This window comes from Dermacentor albipictus, chromosome 1 (genome assembly GCF_038994185.2).
Source record: "Dermacentor albipictus isolate Rhodes 1998 colony chromosome 1, USDA_Dalb.pri_finalv2, whole genome shotgun sequence".
Classification (NCBI taxonomy): Eukaryota; Metazoa; Arthropoda; class Arachnida; order Ixodida; family Ixodidae; genus Dermacentor; species Dermacentor albipictus.
In genome coordinates this window covers 251226633-251248773 of record NC_091821.1, presented here as the reverse complement: position 1 = coordinate 251248773, position 22141 = coordinate 251226633, and the positions used below count along the sequence as shown (strand labels likewise).

Sequence of the window (22141 nt, the reverse complement as noted above, 5' to 3'; positions counted from 1 at the left end):
AGCCCGGCACTTTCCAATCACGAACGGCGTGCACCTTATCAGTGTGACGCAGCATTCTCGACAGGAAAGTAGCGAGCGCCGAGTTTTCAGGAAAGGAAACGCAAGCAAGGCAGATGACGATTATTGTTGTGGGACAAATATACACCAAAAAGGGTGCAACCGTTTTAAGAGTGTAGCTATAATTGTCATCTGCCTTAATTGCGTTTCCTTTCTTGAAAAACGCCACGCCCGCTACTTTCCTGTCGGGTATGCTATGTCATGCTGATAACGGGCACGCCGTTCGTTACACTCTTAAAACGGTTGCACCATAGAGAAAGAAATTGTTGCACCCTTTGGGGTGTATATTTGTCCCACAACAATAATCGTCATCTGCCTTGCTTGCGTTTCCTTTCCTGAAAAACTCGGCGCTCGCTACTTGCCTGTCGAGAATGCTGCGTCACACTGATAACACGCATGTCGTTCGTGACTGGGAAGTACCGGGCTCGCAGCGTTAAAGAAAGGAAACGCAGGCAGCACGGATGACGATTATCGTTGTGGGACAAGATACGCCCAAAGGGTGTAAATTTTTCTGAGAGTGTTAAGCCGGTTGCACCCTTTGGGGTTTATATTTGCCCCACAACAATAATCGTCATCTGCCTTGCTTGGGTTTCCTTTCCTGAAAACTCGGCGCTCGCTACTTACCTGTCGAGAATGCTGCGTCACACTGATAACACGCATGTCGTTCGTGACTAAGAAGTATCGGTTTCGCAGCGTTGAGAAAGGAAACGCGGGCAAGACAGATGACGATTATCGTTGTGGGACAAGATAAGACCCAAAGGGTGTAAATTTCTCTGAGTGTATATGCCACATAGCTATAATCGTCATCTGCCTTAATTGCGTTTCCTTTCTTGAAAACGCCACGCCCGCTACTTTCCTGCCGGGTATGCTATGTCATGCTGATAACGGGCACGCCGTTCATTACACCCTTAAAAAGGTTGCACCCTTTGGGGTGTATATTTGTCCCACAACAATAATCGTCATCTGCCTTGCTTGCGTTTCCTTTCCTGAAAACTCGGCGCTCGCTACTTTCCTGTCGAGAATGCTACGTCACACTGATAACGCGCATGCCGTTCGTGACTGGGAAGTACCGGGCTCGCAGCGTTAAAGAAAGGAAACGCGGTCAAGACATATGACGATTACCGTTGTGAGACAAGATAGGCCTTAAAGGGTGTAACTTTTTCTAAGAGTGTAAGAAAAGTTTATAGCCTTTGGAGTGTATATTTGCCACACAACGATCCCTTCTCATCCGCATTTCCTTTCTTTAACGCGGCGACCCCGGTACTTTAGTCACGAACGGCATGTGCGTTATCAGCATGACATAGCACTCCCGACAGGAAAGTAGCGGGCGCGGCGTTTTCAAGACAGGAAACGCAAGCAAGGCAGATGACGATTGTCGTTGTGTGGCAGAGATACACCCCAAAGGGTGTATCTTTTTCTATGTGAAGTCGCGACCGTGTTTATGCATTCCGAAGCTAGAAACAGTGAGAGTTGAATGGCCATAGCGATTGTATGGCAGCAATGGTGGGAAGCGGACAAGTACCTGCGGCCCCATCCATGGACAAAACTGGTAAGAAGTAATCCCCTCAAATGCGGTATCAAAGTAAACTGCAATATGCTACCTCTGCAAAATTTGAGTATGAGAAAGCCAGTGGTTTAGCAGGAAGAGTTAGATATACCCGACGCTATCAGTCATACTTAAGCCATCGACGACGGCAACGTCCGTTTTTGTTTGCAGTTGTTCGAAGCAACTAAAAGTAAATCCCAGCTGTTGATATGTTGTGATGGTTATTTGTTTTAATGCTCTTACCCTTTTTAATCTCAGGACAATTAAATGCAATGGAAGAGTCATTTCATTGTGACGGCCTCACTGAGCAGCCAGTTTGCTGCCAGCACAGAGGACAACTAGCACTTGTAGTCAGTTCATAGTCCAAGAAAAGCACAACTTAATACAGACACAAGAAGACGAGACATGCGATACCAATTATGAATTATAATCCACAGCTTAGGCATGATAGCACTGAAGTAATCTTACTACAGACTTGCTCACCTGCTCGGCAATCTTGTGAAAACCTTCATATTGAATATTTTCACTAGTGTCACATTATTTTTACCTACAATGAAGCTGCTATTGTTTATCGCAAGTCTTTTAACAACATACAGTGATCCCATCGATACAGAATGATCGAAACTGAAGCAGGAACAGAGAGACACAATTGCACTGTTTTCGTGCCTGTTCAGGTCAGTTTCTGCGTACTTTTGTTATGCCTTGAAGAGCGAATGACATGCAGACCCTGCAGAATTTCAGACTTGATACAGCTGTTATCCTAATTCAGAATGTCGTGTGTATTGCCTATCAAAAGTGAGATAAAATCAAAACTGCAAGCATTTGCAATTGAGAGGAAATTTATAAGTCATACATGTGATGAGCATCACTGGATGATTGTGCTACAAAGTTCCACAGCTACAACAGATGTGACTGAAATGTTTTTGATTCTATGTTCCCTGCACTTCAGAGCCTGATTTACGTCGTAACACGTTGACATTTATTACACCAAGTCAAAATAGTGTTTTATTTTTGTTTGAACCACACATACTACTTATCTGTTAAAGAGTGTGGCCCGTTCATTTCTGCTCTGAAAATGTAACTGATGCAGCCTTGAGAGTGATACAGAGATAATTAAAGTGTTACAGGCCATGTATAAAGTTTATTTACCATGTTCAAAAAGTGGTGCAGGGCCTTTTTAGATTCAGCAGTATAGCCAGTTGCGACAGCGGCAGGGCCATGCAAAAGGTGGGGCTGCCTGCACAATTTTGAAGCCATATTCTTGGTTCATCACTATATTAGGGATCTCACTTGTGGTGTGCATACATTGCAGGAGCCAGCAAACATGATGCCCTCCGCTCCAAAGTGTCATGCTCAGTGTTATATCACGCAAAAGTGAAAGTATCCCAGAAACTGGTTGAACGAGATTTTGGCCCTCACTCTTACAGAGCAGTATAGGGTCTTCCATACTATCAGGAAAGGTCACTGCCGCTGAAACCACAATGAAAAATTGTGTCACTAAATCTAGAAAAATAACACATTACCTTATATGGAAGCATCCAAGGGAAGGAAGAAAGTTCACTGCATTAAAGTTAGCTGAATCGAGGTTAGACAGAGAGAATTTGAATGGCATGTTGCATTAGTAGCTGTACAATTTATAAATAAATTAAATGTGTGAAGCATGAAACAGACACATGCTAGTAACATAGGTATGCTGTATCATCGTTTCATGTTGCCTGTTTATGCAAGTGCACTGCACTGTTCAAATGATGATGTGTTATGGCATGAAATGGTAAACAAATTTAGTTGGCAGCCTGTGTTTGTCTTGTCTATGCGTCATGTTTCTTCATGCCACGAATTGGCTTACCAATGAATAAATCAAGCTGCATCACCTTCAATAGCTTCATCTGCTGTAGCAGGTACATGCAGGATAACAAAACGGGGTGAAATACTGACATGGCAGACCTGTTGTACCTCATGTACAACACATAACTCTTCATTAAAAAAAAAAAAAAAGACTGAAGCAACATTTATTAGATGGTTATGCTCACATTTTCCTTTTTTTTTTTTTCAGTCATCCAGTCAATGTAAATGTACACCAAAAACAGACTTCTACTTTGAAGTTGTTGAGACGCTCTCCGATGCAGACGCTGCAGTACTTGGCCCTTCAAGAAAAAGACAAAATTATTTAATTTTTACTTTATACCCAAACATTTAATGTTGAAATAGAGATGTTGAACCATTTACTAGGTCACATTTGCGGGAAAAAATCTTCAGTGGGTTTAATAAAAATAATCGCTAAATTAAACACTTCGTACTGAACTGATCTAATCTTCAATGCAACAAGTAAAAGATCAAGTTACAACTTGTAAGTCAGCAATAAAAAACGATATCACAATTCCATAAACTGGACCTAATAATACATCTCAAGCGGACAAAATCAATGTATCATAAATCTTCCTGAAATATATCACTAATTTGCAAGTAGGACTTTTGCAAAACCCTCGTAAGCATTATTACAATTTCACAATAGCTGTAAAATAATATACCACATTGGTCTGCTTTAGATGCTCGAATATATGCAGCTTACAGAACTGTGATATCTGTTTTTGGAGGAGAGTTATGGACATGTAAACATTGTGCTTCAATTTTTTAAAGAGTTACCAGCTTTGGGCAATTTTTGTAAAAAATTCCAGGCCCCAAGTCAAAATTATGCTTCCTAGAGTCACTACAATATAACTCTCTGAAATACAACCAAGTTCATTCAGATTGGTCCAGTGTTTGTTTCACTAAAGCATTTCTGCATCTTACGTGTCCTTGAAGAGGGAAATCGGAGTTCATCCTGAGCTAAAGTTTCCTCTGAAGTCCCATTCAGGTGGAACATCGACCATCACTGGTATTCTGTCGAGATTACAGTAAGCACGGGGTGAGGTCCGCCAGAAGTAGCATTGAAAATTAGGTAGCAAGGGAAGATCGGAGGCAAGCTTGCTGCTTCCAGACTTCGAGATGACTGTCACATAGTGGCATAGTGGCATAAATGTGATCATTACCCCACCCCTTCATCCCAACAGCTCCTTGCAACTCCGACACCTTTGGTCTAAACAGCACGAATAATAATGAATTTCAGAGTTTCACACCCTAAAGTTGAAGATGTAATAGGGGGATGTGGAATAATTTTGTCACTTGCAGTTAACGTATGCCTGAATCACCGTCAATTTTGCATTTTACTCCCATCAGAATGTGGCCGCCAAGGCTGAGCACCAAACCTGTACTGGATGCTCGGTAGTAGAATGCCACATCCGCTGAGCCACCGTGGTGGTTTGTCCAAACAGTATGCAGTAACAATTAAACGAAAGGCAAATCTGGTGATTTCTTGAGCTGAACGGATCCCAATGAAGTTCGTACATATGTTCTGCTGGGCACTTTGGCCATGTCCATCAAGCAGCATGACTGCGTCCGTCTCCCTTTCTTGTCCCATTAGTATGTGAGGTTTCAGCTCTAGATGACCATGAACAGGGCGGTTCACTCTTACATGAAACATCTGAGCACCTAGCCGCATACAGCAGAACACCTGATGTAGTCACTGGGAGAACTCCTTGCGCAGGCACGTTAAGAGCTAAAGACAGAGGCGTCCGTGACGTGTCGTCGCTACTCCGCCGGCCTGTGCAAAGCCTCACTTTGTGCGGGCGCAGTGAATTTGCTTGAATCACAGTGCACTGTGAACGAATGCCAATCTTTCATATAGCCATATGTGAAGTGCTGGGTGTTTTTAGGACGAACTGCTCAAAATGGTAACAAACTGCTCTGTGAACAGTTGCTTTTTTTTTTACATGTGACAGCATTCATGACGCACTTCTTCGCATTTTTCGTAATGCTTAACAGTCAGAGGAGCTGACAGATATAATACAGCATGACCCTTTCGGTTAATGTGTTGTGTCACCCCTTTTGCTTTACGTTTGGTCTATGTCTTCACTGGCTTAGTATGTTCTACCCCTCAGTCAATCTGCTCATTGTGCAATAGCAAACAGTAAATGTGCATTATTACACAGGTATAGATCACAATCTGTTACTGTTGCACACCTGTGTAGAACAAGTGTACTTAAAGGGACACTAAAGGCAAATATTAAGTCAAGATAAAGTGATAGATTAATGCTTGAGAATGTCTAAAGCGTGAATACCCTATTGCCACGAACAGAGCTTTAGTAATCGAGAAATTGAAGTAAATGCAGAACACGATTTGAGACTCCCCTGGGACATTCAAGTCCGATGATGTAAGCACTCCTCAATGTAAGTCTGTTAATATTACTCCACCACTTGTAATAAAAAGATCCTTAAAAATTAAATTAAATTAAATTCTGGGGTTTTACATGCCAAAACTCCGATATGGTTATGAGACACATCTTAGTGGGGGACTCCGGGTTAATTTTTACCACCTGGGATTCCTTAACGTGCACCAAATGCATGGTACATGGGTGTTTTTGCATTTCACCCCCATCCAAAGGGGGCCGCGGCGGCCAGGATTTGAGCCTGCAACCTCAGGCTTTGCAGCCACTAGGTCACCACAGCGGTTTAAAAAGATCCTTGCGTCACATTATAAGATAGAAAAAAATGCAACTTGTCTAGTTCTATTCAATATTTAGAAAAAAAAACTCATTCATGATCGAAAGGTTTCGTTTCTCGCTCAGCTCCGTGCGGCCCACGCTTTTGCGTTTCAGTAGTTTTGGTATCGTGTAGTGCCGTGCTTGTTTTGCTGGCTTGCAAAGGTAATACAAACTGCAAATAGCTGAGAATGCCATGTTAATGTGATGTCATGGGATGCCCGAACAGTCCATGCTACTTGAACAAGAGCAGCTGCAGTGGTGGCTCCAATGCCCTGTCTTGGCTCAACTTCTCTATGGCCGTGCGTTTGCGTATTGTGAAAAAAAAAAAAAAAAAATGTAGCGCTGTCTGTTGGGTACTGTTTTACTCACCGACGGCAGTTAAAGGTGGTGTTGGCTTATACACTGTCACAACTCCCTGCCCAGGGGCGGCCGATTTGAATTGTGCTAAAGGTATGCGGACCCTTCAAGCGTGATTTTCTCCTAAACTAAGTCTTTCCTTAGCACGAAACAGGCACTGTGAGGTTTCTGGAATGGTACTTTCGCAGTCCATGTTGACTTCGTATTTGCCTTAGTGTCTCTTTAATCTTGACCTGTTACCAGCTGCCGGTGCAGCATTGGCTGGACTGCCAAGTTGATTATTGAGCAGCTGACAACATGACAAGCAAACACTTGCGGCAAGCATGTGAAAAGAACAGGTTAAGCATTATCATGGTTGTACTTTCATACTTTCCGCCATTTTTCACAATACTCAGCAAAAGATGCCACCCCCTAGAAGCACTGCAAATGCTGGTTCATAGGAATGCAAAGTCCTCTTCCTCATGTCTGACCAACGAAGTTGTATTTAGCAGCAAAACAATCTAATGTGTGGACACAGAGAGATGCTCGCTTCTCAGGGACAATCATTCTAGACAGGAGCAGCAGCACCACTAAGACATGTGCTGGAAACCCGTTTTATCAAAAAGAATGGAGAATGAAGCCACCTATTGCATTGCCCACCTTAGGATATGAATTCTTGCGCATGCATCATGTGATATTATTGCAAACTTTTTTTTTTCTGCATGCATGGCAAGATGTATACTATATATGTGCATACCCATCCTGTTAATGAGCAGTTCAAAGCAGCACTTGTGTTCATCCGCTTTTCCTGTGTGCGCATCTTTTTTTAGTGCCTAATCGCCTCAACAGTCACGGTCACAAAACCTTGTAACAGTAACTTGTTCAGTTCATGCAACTAGACCCGCAACATTTTGAAATTAAATGCTGCTAATCTTTCTGAAACAAAGAACTTGGAGATTAATTAAAAAACAAACACGAAAACAATACAATACAAGAGCATGACATGGTTGTGGGTATGTGATCCATTTTGGATCAAACCACTGACAGAGGAACATTCTCCAGTACCTCAAGCTGCAGAGACAAATGCAAAATACGTACTAACAGAGCATACAGATGGACATTCCAGCGAAGTTTATAAAAGCATGCACAGGGCCTCACCAACAGTAGCCTTCTTCAATGCTCCATACTTCTCTCTCAACTGAACAATGTCGTCCACAAATGTGGCCACATCTTCTTCAGATTCAGCAACGCTGTTGAGCACTTCCTGTACAAGGGCAACATCTTTAGATTAAAAGTGCAACTTTTAACTTCAAAAGGACTTCAGTTTGGCCTAGTTGGTGTTTACTGCATATTATACTGACCGCTAATAAAGACGAGTACAGGGGAAGACAACACAAAATGATGACACAAGCGGCAACTTTCAACTGATTTATTCATGGCAACACGTGGCAATATATAGACAAATATAACATGAGCAGAACGCAGCACCAACACCACTCATCAGCCTTAACACTTAACCACTTAACAAAAATATCTAACTCCGATTGAAACAGCCTAATGGATCACTAACTAGTATCACTAACACAGTCTTGGCCTTTCTTATATGATATGCCTCCAACAGCTCGCATGCAGACTGGTCCTGGCTTCTCCCCAGAATCTTTATCTCCTTGAAACGTGGTTTACAGGGGCAGGCATTGCAGTGCGCAGAGAACTGCGCCAGTTCGTCTTTAGTTAACTTTTGTTCATGTTCCCTGGCTCGATCATTCAAGCACCATCTCGTCTGCCATATGCAAGACTCGCCGCACATCAGAGGGATTTCATACACAACTCCTACATTGCATTTGGCATACGGCTTGGCATGGTTCTTGCCACAGCCTTGCCTTCTTTTAGGATCACCGGAGGTGCGAGGGCAAAGTTGCGCAAGCTTAAAAGGGGCTGAAAAGACAAGGGGGACTCCAAACCTGCCTGCCACCTTTCTTAGGTTGTGAGTGACCCTGTGAACATAGGGTACCACTTCATGTCTTACGGCAATAGTAGTCGTCCTCACCCTTACTTTGCTCCTTGATCCTTTTACCTTCTGGAGGAGGGTTTCCACTACTGGCATTACCATCGAGCCAGGGAACCCTGCCGTCTTAAGCTGGGAAATCTGATTGTAAAATGGAAGCTGCATCCTGTGCACACACAACTTCCGTAGAGCCAATTCTAAACAGAGTGTCACTACTCCTCGTTTTACAATCTTTGACTGGGAGGAGTCATATGGCACCAAACCCTTCTGTGCTCAAGGGAAATACTGCCAGCATGCATGGCCTTTAGCAAAGGAAATGCTTAGGTCTAAAAAAATGCAGGAAATTTTTAAGTGGTAGTTCGTGAGTAAAAGAAAGGCCTTTACCAAGTTGTCCAAAAATGGATAAAATGTTTCACAAGTAGTTAAACTGCCTTGCCTGTTAAAGGGCCCTTCACCGAGTCTGGCCATTTTGAGCTGACAAGCGCAGAGCATACAATGTGCGCTAACGATTGTGTTTGCAAAGTATTTCATCGCTACACGCTGCAGAAAGGTTTGAAATTTCAATCCAAATGCTGTTTTCCCTTTCCCTTGTAGCGACCGTGCTCCAAGCTATACGGTGACGTACTTGTGTCCCTGCACCTACATACTCGTGTCCGCAGTGTGACATCGCTCGTGGTGACATGCGACTTCGAGAATTATTCAAGGAAACACCTGTTATTTGTGTGATCTGTTAGTTGAATTGACGAATTGAAGTTTACAGAAATAAGAAAACACACAAACGCAATGTCTGCGTGTTTTTTGTTTTACTTCGCACCGAAGCAAGAGAGATGTACTTCCACTTCGTCTGCTTGTTCCCACAGTTGTGCAGTCACGTGCGCAGGTACCTAAACTATGCCATTTTCTACCGTGTTCCAGTACGCGATCATGCTCTGTGATCCACTTGTTCTGCCTAAGTATTTGTGTAGCACTGAATTCTATCGCTCATCATGTGTCCTTGTGCGCTGCACGAAACCAGACAATAAGAAAAGCTCGCATGCGACACCGTCAGCGGAAATGTGCAGCGCCAGGGGGGGGGGGGTTGAAGAGGAGGAAAAAAGTAAAGGCGGGGCTCGTGGTCATGCGATGCTCGAGGTCCAGTATGGGAGAATGGAGGGAAGTAATTTCGCTTGCGGAGGCTAGACGACGGGGCGAGTGGAGAGTGTGTCTTGTTTGGCAGTGGAGCTCGCCTCCTGAAATCATGGGTTCACGGCACTGAAATATTTCAATCTCGGCTATTAATGAGCCGATTTGAAAAATTTTTGCGGCAGAGTGTTGCCTAGAGTCCATGTAACAACTTCCAGTGTATAACCAAAATTTGCTATGGGGCCCGGTGAGTGACCCTTTAAGAACAATAAAAAGTCATCCATATATCTAAAAACTTTCAAAATGTTTACGAATGTGCCTCCAAATGCCTGATCAAGCATCCTGTATATGGTAGTAGCTATAAAAATGTTGCACAAAAGCGGTGCATTGAGCGAGCCGATGCAGATTCCACGTTTCTGCAGAAATAACTGTTTGTCAAAACTGATAAAAGTGCTATTAGGCTTCTAAAAGTCTTAAAAAATCTTCCACCGAGACACCAGCTGCGTTCTGGTAGGCAATAATGACATTCGCTTCAATATCTTTTCTAAAACAATGAAATGTCATCGTTTCCTGTTAATCAACATTATGAACTTATTCTAATCACTGGCAGAGGACCTGGTGACAGATGTGTGCTTTAATTTGACAACAATCTGATATAACTCTCTTTTCCATCACCTCCATATTTCTCGTGGAGAGGGAAAAGTTCCTTTGATTGATGACTGATATTCAGTTTCATTGCAGGAGTCTAGTTTTTCCAGTGCTACATAATTTTAGAATGAAAGTGATGGTAGAGAGCAAGTCTAAAGCAACTCAAAAACAAACAATGCACTGTGGTGGCATGTCACCTGGAAGGAACACTGCCCTAACAGCAGAGAACTGCGGCTTAAAGGGGCCCTGCATCGTGCCCTAGAAGGCTAGTTAAATGGCACCGATGGCATCGCTTTGATGCGGCGATTTTGCATGATTCATAGACCAGGCATGATGAACGAGAATGCTGCTACAATGATTGGTTAAAAATGTAATGTGCGATTTCACATTTGATCCATATTCTGAGTACTGCAAAGAAAGCTACGGCATTATGTTTTACAACCATTTTAAGTATCACAGAGCCACAGGAGTGGAGTTGCAACCACAAGAGCGATACATCACATGCCAAGCACTTTGGCGCACCAATAGCTGCCTTACCGAAGCTGTTGTAACCATAAATGTGGCTCCAGGGCCTTCGAGATTAGAATGCCCAATTGCGGAGGCCATGTGAACACCATGGAATGCCACTGACAGGCTGAGCAGAATTAGAAACCGTGGCATCCCGACTTCTGCTAATACCCTGCTGTTATTGGGTGGCATCATATAAAGTCACGGGAAAGTGGAATGTGCACGTTAAAGCCATGAAAATTCGAGTGGAGGGTAACTCTCACTTTGCTTGTATATTGAATTTTCTCTGCTTGATAACTTGGTTTTATGTGAGACAATTTTAATAATTCTTTTATTCTGTGTTCTATGACATGCTGAAAATAGGTATAGAGCAAATATAGCGGCCCGAAAATGGCATTGCAGTGCCCCTGAGTACTGACACAAAATTTTGAAGTGGAGATAACGTGCGAGATCGATTTATGTGGGCACACACACATTGTCTGCAAATATCAGCAGCAAATATAGCTTAGGAAATATTTAAAATCAAATTTAAGATACATGTGCACAGCCAACCAGAAAACGCAGCACCTTGAGACATCGACATCAAGGAATGATTGTAAACAACCCAGAAAATGCTACGTCACGAATTTCCATTGGCCACCATGCTGCTTACATGTGCTCTTCTTCTCAGTTGTTGCTTATAGTGGGATGCTCTCCATGTTGATGCAACTGCAGAATTAGGCGGCAGTTTTTGTTGTGTCCACACATTTCGCGCACTATCAGCTTGACTGCGCTGCACTGACCATGCACGAATTGCGAGTACAGCATAATGCCGCATATATACTGCGTTGTTGACTTCTGCTGAACACATTCAGGGTTGGGAATAGCGATGCATTGTTTTCCCCATGACAGCTTTAACTGGCAGAAGTGGATTGAGTTCGTGCATGCCACTGGACGATTAGAGTGGACCCCACTGAAGAACAGCTGAAAAACGGCCACAATATCTGAGTTGCTGCTTTCTAGTGGGTTGAATCGAAAGTGACTGGCTACGTTTTATACGGCGGCGACTACCGCCTGCAGGAAATTGTCGCCACTGGATGACGAAAACGAGGACGACAACGAAAACAACAACGACGACGGTGCCGAGGACATCGCAAAGCACGTGCAGGCGTAGCAGACAAACTAGCAACACGAAGCTCGCACGCTGGCGTGCATGTCAGAGCAGACAGAAGTTTTTGTAATCACGTGCCCAGCTGGGTTTACATTACTTCTCTAACTCATCTCGTTGCTCTCTGAAACCAAAACTTGGGCTGGTCACTACAAACAAGACTCCAAATAATTATCTGTCCTGCTCTGAAGTAAATGAGGTTTCGCGCCATGATTATTGGGTCATTAGATACTTATTAATGCAGAAAAAAAACATTGAAATTTTTGGTGTCAGTGCTTTTTTAAAGGATGCTAGGGAAATGAAAAGGCAAGGAAATCTTTAAGAGTGATTTTTTGCTCTTCATAATTCTGTGGATACAAAACGCTGCTGAAAAATATGGACAGCAGGAAATTTTTACGTCCCTTTGCATTCAGGAAATTCCCTTTCAAAGTTTAACACAGTGCAAACAAACAAGGACAAAAGGCATGAAAAATACGACATGGTGCTGTGTCACCATTTTTTCTGCCTTTTGTGTCTGTTTGCACTGTCTTACACATTCAAGATGAATCCTAATCAATTTCCCTACCTCGCCAACGTGCTTCAGTACATTCAGGCAATATTGCAACTTCAGTTAATAAGTGCTGTAGGATCCCTGTAATGCTTAAGTATACCTCCCTTTAATCAATTTGTACCTCTAATACAAATGAGAAAAGTAATATCATCATCATCAGCCTATTTATGTCAACTGCAGGACGAAGGCCTCTCCCTGCGATCTCGAATTACCCCTGTCCTGCGCCAATCGATTCCAACTAGCACCCGTAAATTTTCTAATTTCGTCGCACCATCTAGTCCTCTGCTGTCCTCTACTGCATTTCGCTCCTCTTGGTACCCATTCTGTCACCCTAACTACATGACCTGCCCAGCGCCATTTTTTTCTCTTGATGTCTATTAGAATATCGTCTATACCCGCTTGCTCTCTGATCTAAACTGCTCTCTTTTTGTCTCTTAAAGTTATGCTTAGCATTCTTCGTTCCATCGCTCTTTGTGCAGTCCTTAACTTGTTCTCAAGTTCCTTTGTCAGTCTCTAAGTCTCTGCCCCATATGTCACCACCGGTATAATGCACTGATTGTACACTTTCCTTTTCAATTATAGCAGTAAGCTCCCAGTCAGGAGCTCACGATGTCTACCGTATGCCAACCAACCCATTTTTATTCTTCTGTGAATTTCCTTCTCGTGGTCGGGGTTCCCTGTGATTAGTTGACCTAGGTAAACATACTCCTTCACAGATTCTGGAGGCTGACTTGCGATCTTGAACTCTTGTTCCCTTGCCCGGTTATTTATCATTATCTTTGTCTTCTGCATATTAATCTTCAGCCCCACTCTTGCACTCTCCCTGTTAAGGTCCTCAATCATTTGTTGTAACTCATCTGCAGTGTTGCTGAATAGAACAATGTCATTGGCAAACCAAAGGTTGCTGGGGTATTCACCATCGATCATTACTCCTATAGACCTTCCTAGTTTAACAGCTTGAATACTTCTTCCAGGCACGCAGTGCATAGCAGTGGGGAGACCGCACCTCCTTGTCTGACCCCTTTCTTTATAGATATCTTCCAACTTTTCTTGTGTAGAATTAAGGTAGCTGTGGAATTTCTGTAGATATTTTCCAATATATTTACGTAAGCGGTCTGTACTCCTTGATTACGTAATGCCCCTATGACTGCTGGTATCTCTACTGAATCAAATGCCTTTTCGTAATCTATGAAAGCAATATAGAGAGGCTGATCGTACTCTGCGGATTTCTCAATTACCTGATTGATGACATGGATGTGATCCATTGTAGGGTATCCCTTCCTGAAACCTGCCTGTTTCCTTGATTGACTAAAGTCCAGTGTTGCCCTTATTCTATTGGAGATTATTTTGGCCAATATTTCATATAATACTGGGAGGAAGCTGATGGGCCTATAATTTTTCAATTCTTTAACGTCTCCCTTTTTATGGACTAGTATATTTTTGCATTCTTCCAGTGTTCTGGGACCCTTGCAGTCGATAGACACTTCGTATAAAGAGCCGCCAGTTTTCCAAGCATTATGCCTCCTCCATCTTTGATTAAATCTACTGTTATTCCATCTTCTCCTGCCGCTCTTCCTCGTTTCACGTCTTGCAAGTCCCTTCTGACCTCACTGCTAGTGATAGGAGGAGTTTCTGTATTCTGCTCATTACTGTTTCTAATAAAGGTATCCTGACTCTCTGGGTACTGTACAGGTCAGTATAGAATTCTTCCGCTGCTCTTATTACATCTTCGAGATTGCTGATAATATTACCCTGCTTATCGTTCAGTGCATACATCTTGGTTTGTCCTATACCAAGAGCAACAGTCAAAGCAGTTGTTCTTTACCATAATTAGCTGCAGAATGCTTACTATTCAGGAAAAAAAAAAGGAAAAAAAGAAAAGAAAAAGAGAAAAGAAAGTTGGTGCACCAAGAATGACCCAGGGTATCTCCTGGCAAGAGTGCCCACGTGTATTGTACATAGACACCACCATTAAAACAAGAAGCTTTACACTTATTCAACATAGTCAGCATTTAGTCAACACAGGTCTGCATCTGCATGCATGCTGAATCTTACCCTCAGTTTGGTGTGGAGCAGGTTATGCAGTCGATGCATGTGGTTCACCATTTCAATTGATCCGCTAAGCAAGCAAGAAGAGAGAGAGAAAAAGAAAAGAGAGAGCGAATGTAATTTTGCTTAAACATTTTTGCAAAACAAGCAAGCACTGCAACCTGCGATATAGCCAATTTGGAAATGCTTTTATAAATATTCTTAAGGTTGACTATGTTGTAATGATGAAGCTGAGGACAAATCTCGCACTGCTACTGCTGCCATGAGGCTACAGCAAGCACTCAGTGTGTCTGCTGTCAACCGACATTTGATTATTTATGCTCAGACTAATTTTCATTATGTTGTTGATGACTACCATGCCCTACAGTCTTACATTCAGCGAAGAATAGAAGACCAATTTTGAGATTTTCAAAATTTGGAAATATTTTTCTCATAAACAACACAGGACTAATAAGATGCACTTTGTTAAAGAGACCAATAACAAATTTTATTATAGCAAATTTTTCCAGTGCTATGAAAAGCATACCATCCAGAATGTGCAATCCTTAAAAAAAAAAAAAAAATCTGATCTTACTTGCCATAACCACAATCTGATTATGAGGCACACCACAGTGGGGACTCCAAATTAATTTTGACCATCTGGGATTTTTTAACATGCACCCAAATCTAAGTAAACAGGCATCTTTGCATTTTGCCCCCATCACAATGCAGGCACCGCGGCGGGGATCTAACTCGCAACCTTGAGCTTAGCAGCACTACGCCATAACCACTGAGCTACCGAGGCAGGTGAGGCCCAATGCTGCAGCAGTTACGTGGTAAATGCATGGAACATTTCTGATAAGGCTTTTCATCTGCAGTTATGAACGTGTTCAATTAGCCTTATGCTGGAAAATGATAAGTGCGTGTGATAGTGATTGTACGATGGTATGAGGGGAGCCAACATGTGTGGCTCTAGACACAAGAAATTGATATTTAACCTATCAAGACGAGTGTCGTGAGGTGCATGCTTCTAGGACTGTTGAATTCTTTCAGATAATATACACACAATTTAAAAAATTTCCTGTTGAACTGTCCTGTTGAACTGTCCTTTATAACTGTCCTAGTGGTCTTTTATAAAGCGAAGTTTCCTTTGTCTTCGCAGTCGCATAGGTGAGGCTAAGCACATAAAACCCACATTGTGGTATTATGTGGCATTTGAATCTTTGTCCTGGGACCAAAGCACATTCTCAAATCCAGGAAAACGTATTTTGTCAGGCAGGCACATATTCACTACGGTGCAAAACACAGTGCAGACCCCGAACAATTACATACTTGTTACCATGAAGCCAAACAGCACAAAACCTCTGTGATGGGAGAAGAATGTGAACGGTTCCTTGCACATGTTAGAAATAAACTTGGATGCATCATGCATCTCTTTGCATAGTATTTAATTAAAATGCTTCAAGAAAGCTTCGCTTAATGTTGATTGCATTAGTGCATTGTATGTGCCATAATTTTACACTTCGGTCATTTCGAAGCCGAGATCCTGGAGTAGGCCTCATTTGATAACAGTCTGGTACAGTCTACACCACTTTATGCACATAGCCATTACTGCGCAAGCGTAAAAAGTTTTTTATCTTACAAGGAAACCACAAACTGCAATTGAGGACACTGGAAAATTCACAAACTTCGAAGTGTACTAAGCACTTACGCATGCCATCATAAAATAAGATGCTTTCAGATGCTCATTCTGCCAATCTACTGATTACCGTGATGGCAGCATTGCTTGTAAATGTTAACTTACTTTACGCTGTAATATACCATGAAAAGTGCAGAAACACATAAAATGAAACACCACCACCAACGAAAAAGCACAGTGCACTTGATGACAGCTAACTTATGTACGCCAGTTTGGGATTACATGGAGCAGCTACAATGTTAGTATTAAAGTTTCACAGCATAATGTAGTGGCACACAGTTTTCACATGACTCCGTGTCAATTTAAAATTATGTCTTTTTTCACTTCTGCCACCTTTTTCAATTATTATCGATATAAAGTACATTCCTTTCATTTTCACCATAATCTTGTGGCACATTTCGGTTGGCTTTTGGTCTTTTTAAGTTTGATTCTATTCTGTTTATATTATGCATTCTGTTGGCAAGTCAATCCTGGCAGTAGCATTTGTGGAATTCCAATCAAAAGAACAAAGAACAATGGCCTGAAACACAGGCATTGTAGTTTTTTTCATGCAGATATTTTTTTATTTGGGCAGTCGTGGCACAGTAAAAGTTCTCAAACTTGCTAAATTCAATCATTGGCTCCTTTAGAACATACTGTACTAGTCTATTTTACCGATGAAAAATTAACTAGGCCAGAGCAGATGCTGTTCAAATCCATGACGGCACTACTGGCTGGTGCGGGAACTTTAAGGTGGTGTTCTGCCACCCGTACAGTCCCCTCTCCCTGTCTTTTCTTGCTTAACAAGCCTCTTCTTATGGCACGAGTGAGTGGGATTTTATTGGTATCCTTGAAAGGTAATTTACTAATACAGCTAAACTTATTTTTACCTTTACTGTCAATTTAAGAGAGCCGAGTCCTGTAGCTCTCTACAGTAATCTATACCCCAATAGTAAAAAGCACCATGCAATGGAATTTTAAGCTATTAATTTGTCAGGCAACATCTAGATGAAATGGTGCAATGGGTATTAAACAAACTAACAAAGTCTGGAAGCTGCACTTTGTTAAGTGACGAGTTGTGTTGAATAGCCACTCACTGTCTTGGGTACAGTTGCTGCTGCATGTACACAGGCAGCCCCCCCACCTTTCCTGAAATGCATTCACCTCTATTATGGAGTGTTTAGGTTTCAGCTGATATTAGCATTGCACGGTATAATTTCACAAGTTTGTTTCATATTATGCCCAGTATCTTTCTCAATAAAGGCCTTTTCTGATGCCATAATTTGGTTGTTGCATCTGATATACAATGATAATACTAGTAGCCCCACATATGCATTTTAATTTTGTACACAGTCAACGAAACAGCTGATAATACTGAAGTAGCTAACAATACAAGAAACTCACCATTATGTATGGTATCATTGCATATTACCTCTTTAATGATGAGTGTTGGCTACAGGCAACATACCAGAAAAAAAAAAAAAATAAGAAATGCTTTCGTGCTAAGTTTCAGCATTGAGTATGAAGGTTTTGGCTAAACGTCTTCGGCCGACATTGAATGACAGGCAGCAAGTGTAATTTGGTGGTTTTGAGCAGGAACACAGGATGAGAAAGAAGTTTGGCATGCGACTGACTTTCTTTTCAAAGCATGCTCACAGGAGACAGACTGATGCAAGATCTCCAGCTGCCATGTTGTCACACACATGATGTAAAGCAAGTGAAATGTACACCTATGGTTCATATATGAAGAGGGCTGTCTGCAAAAATTCCAAACAAAGCCATAGGTGGCTTGGGGTGAACCCCACTTCCAGTTTCTGCCTGGTGTTTATCATCTGTTCCTGAAAAACTTTCAGAAAATATTTTCTTTTCATTGATTATGCTTATTCTTGATGTGTTTTGCATATTTATGAAAACAATTTTTGGGGATATGTGTCGTCATTAAAGGGTTAATTGCACTGTAGTCGTGCAGCCTTGAACTCTACTCGCTCTTATTTGCTGGGGCCACTTCAGACAAACCATTCTTAAAACTTGCCCGACAATGATGATATACAGTTGAACCTCATTCGAATTAGGTTGCATGTGACATAAAAATACCTTTGTTCTACCTGATATTCAATATACTACATACTGATATCAACAAGAAACATTTTAGATTTACTTCCGACAAATCTGTGTTTGTTTTGTCATGGTTCTGTTATACTGAGGTTTGACAGTACATCTGAAGTCACTTCAATACGAAATATCGTGCTTAATAAAATCAAGCACAATATTTCCTACTAATGAATACACTCAAAGTTTCAAGAGTGAGTAATCTTGGGCCGTACACAGCAGCGTGAGCATGAACTCAAAGCCAACATCATGGAATTATCTTTAACTGGCATGTCTTTTGCGAAAATGAAAAACTAGCACCAATGATGAGGTGACACAGGTTTTTGATCGCATAAACGCAAACAAGGGTGCAGGGTGGGCATCTGCTCCTTTATGAATAAGTAGTGCTGTGTGAACCTTACTCAGCAGGCAGAGAGTTCAAGACTTCACAGAAAGCCCCCTGGTGGATGCTGGCAGCAGAACCAGGGTACATGCGGTAGTCTGAATGACCAGGCTCTCCAAGGTTCACTATATGTAGGGGAACTGCAGAATAATGCTTGAAAGCACTGCAACAAAATGGAGCACAAGCGTCAGCTTCAGAATCATGATCAACACATGGCCTGGTGCACCAGACAGAACACCAAAGTTAAGCTTTCAAGCGTAAGTAAACGGCTTGCAGAAGAAGTTGAGAAACAAGTATATTATATGTAACACTGCCAGACTACAGAGTCAAGAAAACAATTGGCGTCTTTTTCAGGTTCTGCCACACAATGCTACTTGATACAGTTCAGGTCAAATAAATGCCAATGAAGAAATATGAGCAAAAGACGGGCCACACAGGTTACAAGCAGGATTCAGAGCCTTAAGTTCTGATTTGGATTTTATCAGAAGTTTCAATTCAGTGAATTTTATTGGAAGACAATTTTAAGTTTTTTGTTAATAACATTATTTGCATAAAAAAACTTGCTAGCATATTAAAGTGTCAGTTTGCATGATGGAATACTGGTGTATTTCTTCTGTTACATTTTATGCTATGATTTACTTGTTTTCCCCAGTAACACGAATGTTAGGTGGGTGAATTTTATCTATGGCAAGTTGTTACTTCTACCTGAGGCACTGCGTAGACATGGTGCTAAATAAGGCTAGCCAATGGTTACTGGGTTTATAAAACCTTAGCCATATGCACGAAAAGTGGAGGGGACTTTAGGAAGATATAGAAGTAACCATGTGTGTCAGTTAAAACAGAATGTTCAACAATAAATCTGACCTATATTTACCAGTTTTTCTGTTTTAGTGGAAAAGTATGAAGCCTAACTATAAGCATTTTTGTTCCAAAAGTATATATCTCTAGCTCACATTATTTCATTGGCGTTAATACAGTCGGTGTTTCCACTGCCTGAGTGCAAGCATAGTATGTATTGAGGGAAGGACGCTTGTCTAGAACACTTGGGCTGCATGCTCTGGACTGTGCGGTCAACATCTAGTGATAACACCTGTCAAAACCGACTGGATGTGAGAATGTGAGGCTACTTTTTCGAGATTCCTCATCTACTCTTGTTCTGCTGGTCACCGCATGCTTTGACAGCTGCTTTTGCCATCAGGAGTGCTGTCTGCAATGCCATTTTGTGCAAGAATCTTGAGGCATGGTGCAAGTGATGCACATGTAGAGCAATGCATGTAGATATGCATCCACATGCACTTAAGCACCATGATGATGCAACTATAGCTGATTTTCAAATTCTATGCGCATGAAACATTCAGAGAATGAACCAAACTGTAATTTCTGGTTTTGTTCCATGACGCAACACCACAGACCTGCTTGCAAAAGCAGCTGCCAAACATGCAGCAGCCAAAGTTGCATGAGAAGGTCAGGCATCCCAGGAATGTAGGTGTGCATACTTGCATCCAGCCAGTCTCAAAAGAGGATTCATCACAGATGTCACTTGCACAGTTCCAAGCATGCAATTCAAGCATTCTAGACAAGCATCTTACTCTCTATGTCTGGTTCACATGCCTTTTTTCATGGGTTTATAAGTACTTGCACTTCCCGAATGTAAACCTTGAACACACTGTGTGCAGCGTGTCCTAAAAAACAGTGCTAGTACTAAGCAGTGAGGCAGGCCAGCAAGATTTTGTCAGTTTTTTTCCCCAGAAGTAAAAATCACATGAAAATAAGGACATCATTGGCATGCTATGTTTATAATAATGGTGCACATGCACCTTGAGAAGAGAGGGGAAAGAAGTTGAATTGCCAAATTTGTTTGGCCATGCATGTCGCTTCGGGGAAGAGCTGCTCATAGTCAAGAATATACGCACGGATCTGTGGATCGTAAGAAGACATGCTCCATGGAGTGTGTTGCTTCATTGGATGAGGTGCAGCCTCTGAAGAGTGCCAGCAGGAAGTAATTTCCATAGCCTTGGCCAAGCTTTCGAACCAATCGCTGGTGGAGCACTTGTTCCCGCAGGGATGTCTGCAGGCTTGTGTTGCGCCTGAAGCGGTACCACCCAACCACCTCCTAGGAAGGAAAACGTCCCCTAGGCATGTCACAAACAGGTGCGCCATGGGAACAAAATGGAACCAACAAAATAATGCAGTAACATCTTTGGACCGCAGATACGTTCTTGATGCTATGGCACTCTTGAATATCACACAAGAGTTCACTCCACAACATTTCGCGTCGCATGCGAAATTCAACAGGTAATGAAGGAAGGCTACTCTAAATTCTGGTTAAAGGTTATTCGATAAAGTATGGAATGTTCCGTGACAGCATCAAGTGTCACGAAGTTAGCTTTTTCAAAAAAAAAAAGAACAGCACGGAAAGCTCGTGTGAAAGGCGTTGGTGTCAATGACAAGCAATAATATTAACACCTGCTTTGCACTACATTCCTCTCAGCACATATAATAGTTCGAAAAAGATATAACAGGCTCCCGAATAAAATGCCTCTTGAATCAATTCACTAATAAGGGTCAGTACCGTACCTTTTGCTTGTCTCGTAGCAGTGCCGACAATTTGTCCGCAACTAGGTGACACTTTTTGTCGTAGAATTCGAAAAGGTCACACGATATAATAGAACATATTTCTGAAAGGAAGAAAACCAAACTGTAATGCGATCGCCGTACCAAATATGATACAGTGCTTCCAATAAACTGTGAGTGAAGCAGTCAGCTTACTGAGGTTAGTCTCCTCTTTTTCGCCGTGCAGCTGCGCATCACTGATCGTATCCGTTATACGACTTGATATTTCTCCCAAGAGAAAACCCTCCTAAAATATAACATATAAATGAGCGATGTTCTGCGTGCAACAATGCAGTGCCTACCTGGTCGCCAGGACTGTTGCAATGCTCATATATGAGCGTAGCCAGCAAAGGACCACTGATGGTGACCGTAACTGTAGCCATGAGCTAAGTTGCTGAAAAATATTACAGAAATTTCACATGCGTTTACCTCATTAGGACACTGACCCATTAGCAAAATACACAGTGGCGCGAGTGTTTCGAGTATAGCTTTGTATATACACCAAGCACAAAGAAACCGTTCTCAGCTCACGGTTACGTTGGTACATTGACTTCATCGGATTGTACATACAGACGGCACATGTGGGCTTGTTCGTTAGTTCATAAGTATGATACAAGATTGCATACCTTTGCATGAACTCGGCCGTGCGTTTTATTTCACCCCGCCGAGCTTCTAAGCGTCTTACGAATTGCCGATCATTAGTGGGGCGGAAACTTCGTCAGTTTCCAATCATACCTACAACGCCCCAGACGGCTCTACACTCCACGATAGCTGCTGATCTGCGGCTACTCGCTCGTAGCCAGCAACAGAACATAACGAAAAAATATTCAATG

General features: G+C 42.1%; 1 protein-coding gene across 1 annotated transcript; it reads right to left on the bottom strand.

Annotated features, from left to right (window-relative positions):
* Positions 1 to 3595: 3595 nt before the first annotated feature.
* LOC135900871 (BRISC complex subunit Abraxas 2-like) lies at positions 3596 to 22109 on the bottom strand. The gene is made up of 9 exons (XM_065430465.1): positions 21935 to 22109; positions 21611 to 21702; positions 21465 to 21555; positions 21273 to 21373; positions 20609 to 20808; positions 18715 to 18858; positions 14554 to 14617; positions 7678 to 7783; positions 3596 to 3747 (listed from the first exon to the last, which is right to left on the bottom strand). The coding sequence occupies exons 2-9, from the start codon at positions 21689 to 21691 to the stop codon at positions 3695 to 3697; spliced, it is 840 nt and encodes a 279-aa protein (XP_065286537.1). The 5' UTR covers positions 21692 to 21702; positions 21935 to 22109; the 3' UTR covers positions 3596 to 3694.
* Positions 22110 to 22141: the final 32 nt, after the last annotated feature.

Excerpts from the sequence above, each read along its gene's own strand:
- LOC135900871 (XM_065430465.1), bottom strand. The coding sequence starts at position 21,691 with ATGGCTACAGTTACGGTCACCATCAGTGGTCCTTTGCTGGCTACGCTC. Across the intron at positions 21,556-21,610 it reads GCAACAGTCCTGGCGACCAG|GAGGGTTTTCTCTTGGGAGA; the intron begins GTAGGCACTGCA and ends GTTATATTTTAG. Across the intron at positions 20,809-21,272 it reads TGCTACGAGACAAGCAAAAG|GAGGTGGTTGGGTGGTACCG; the intron begins GTACGGTACTGA and ends TTTCCTTCCTAG.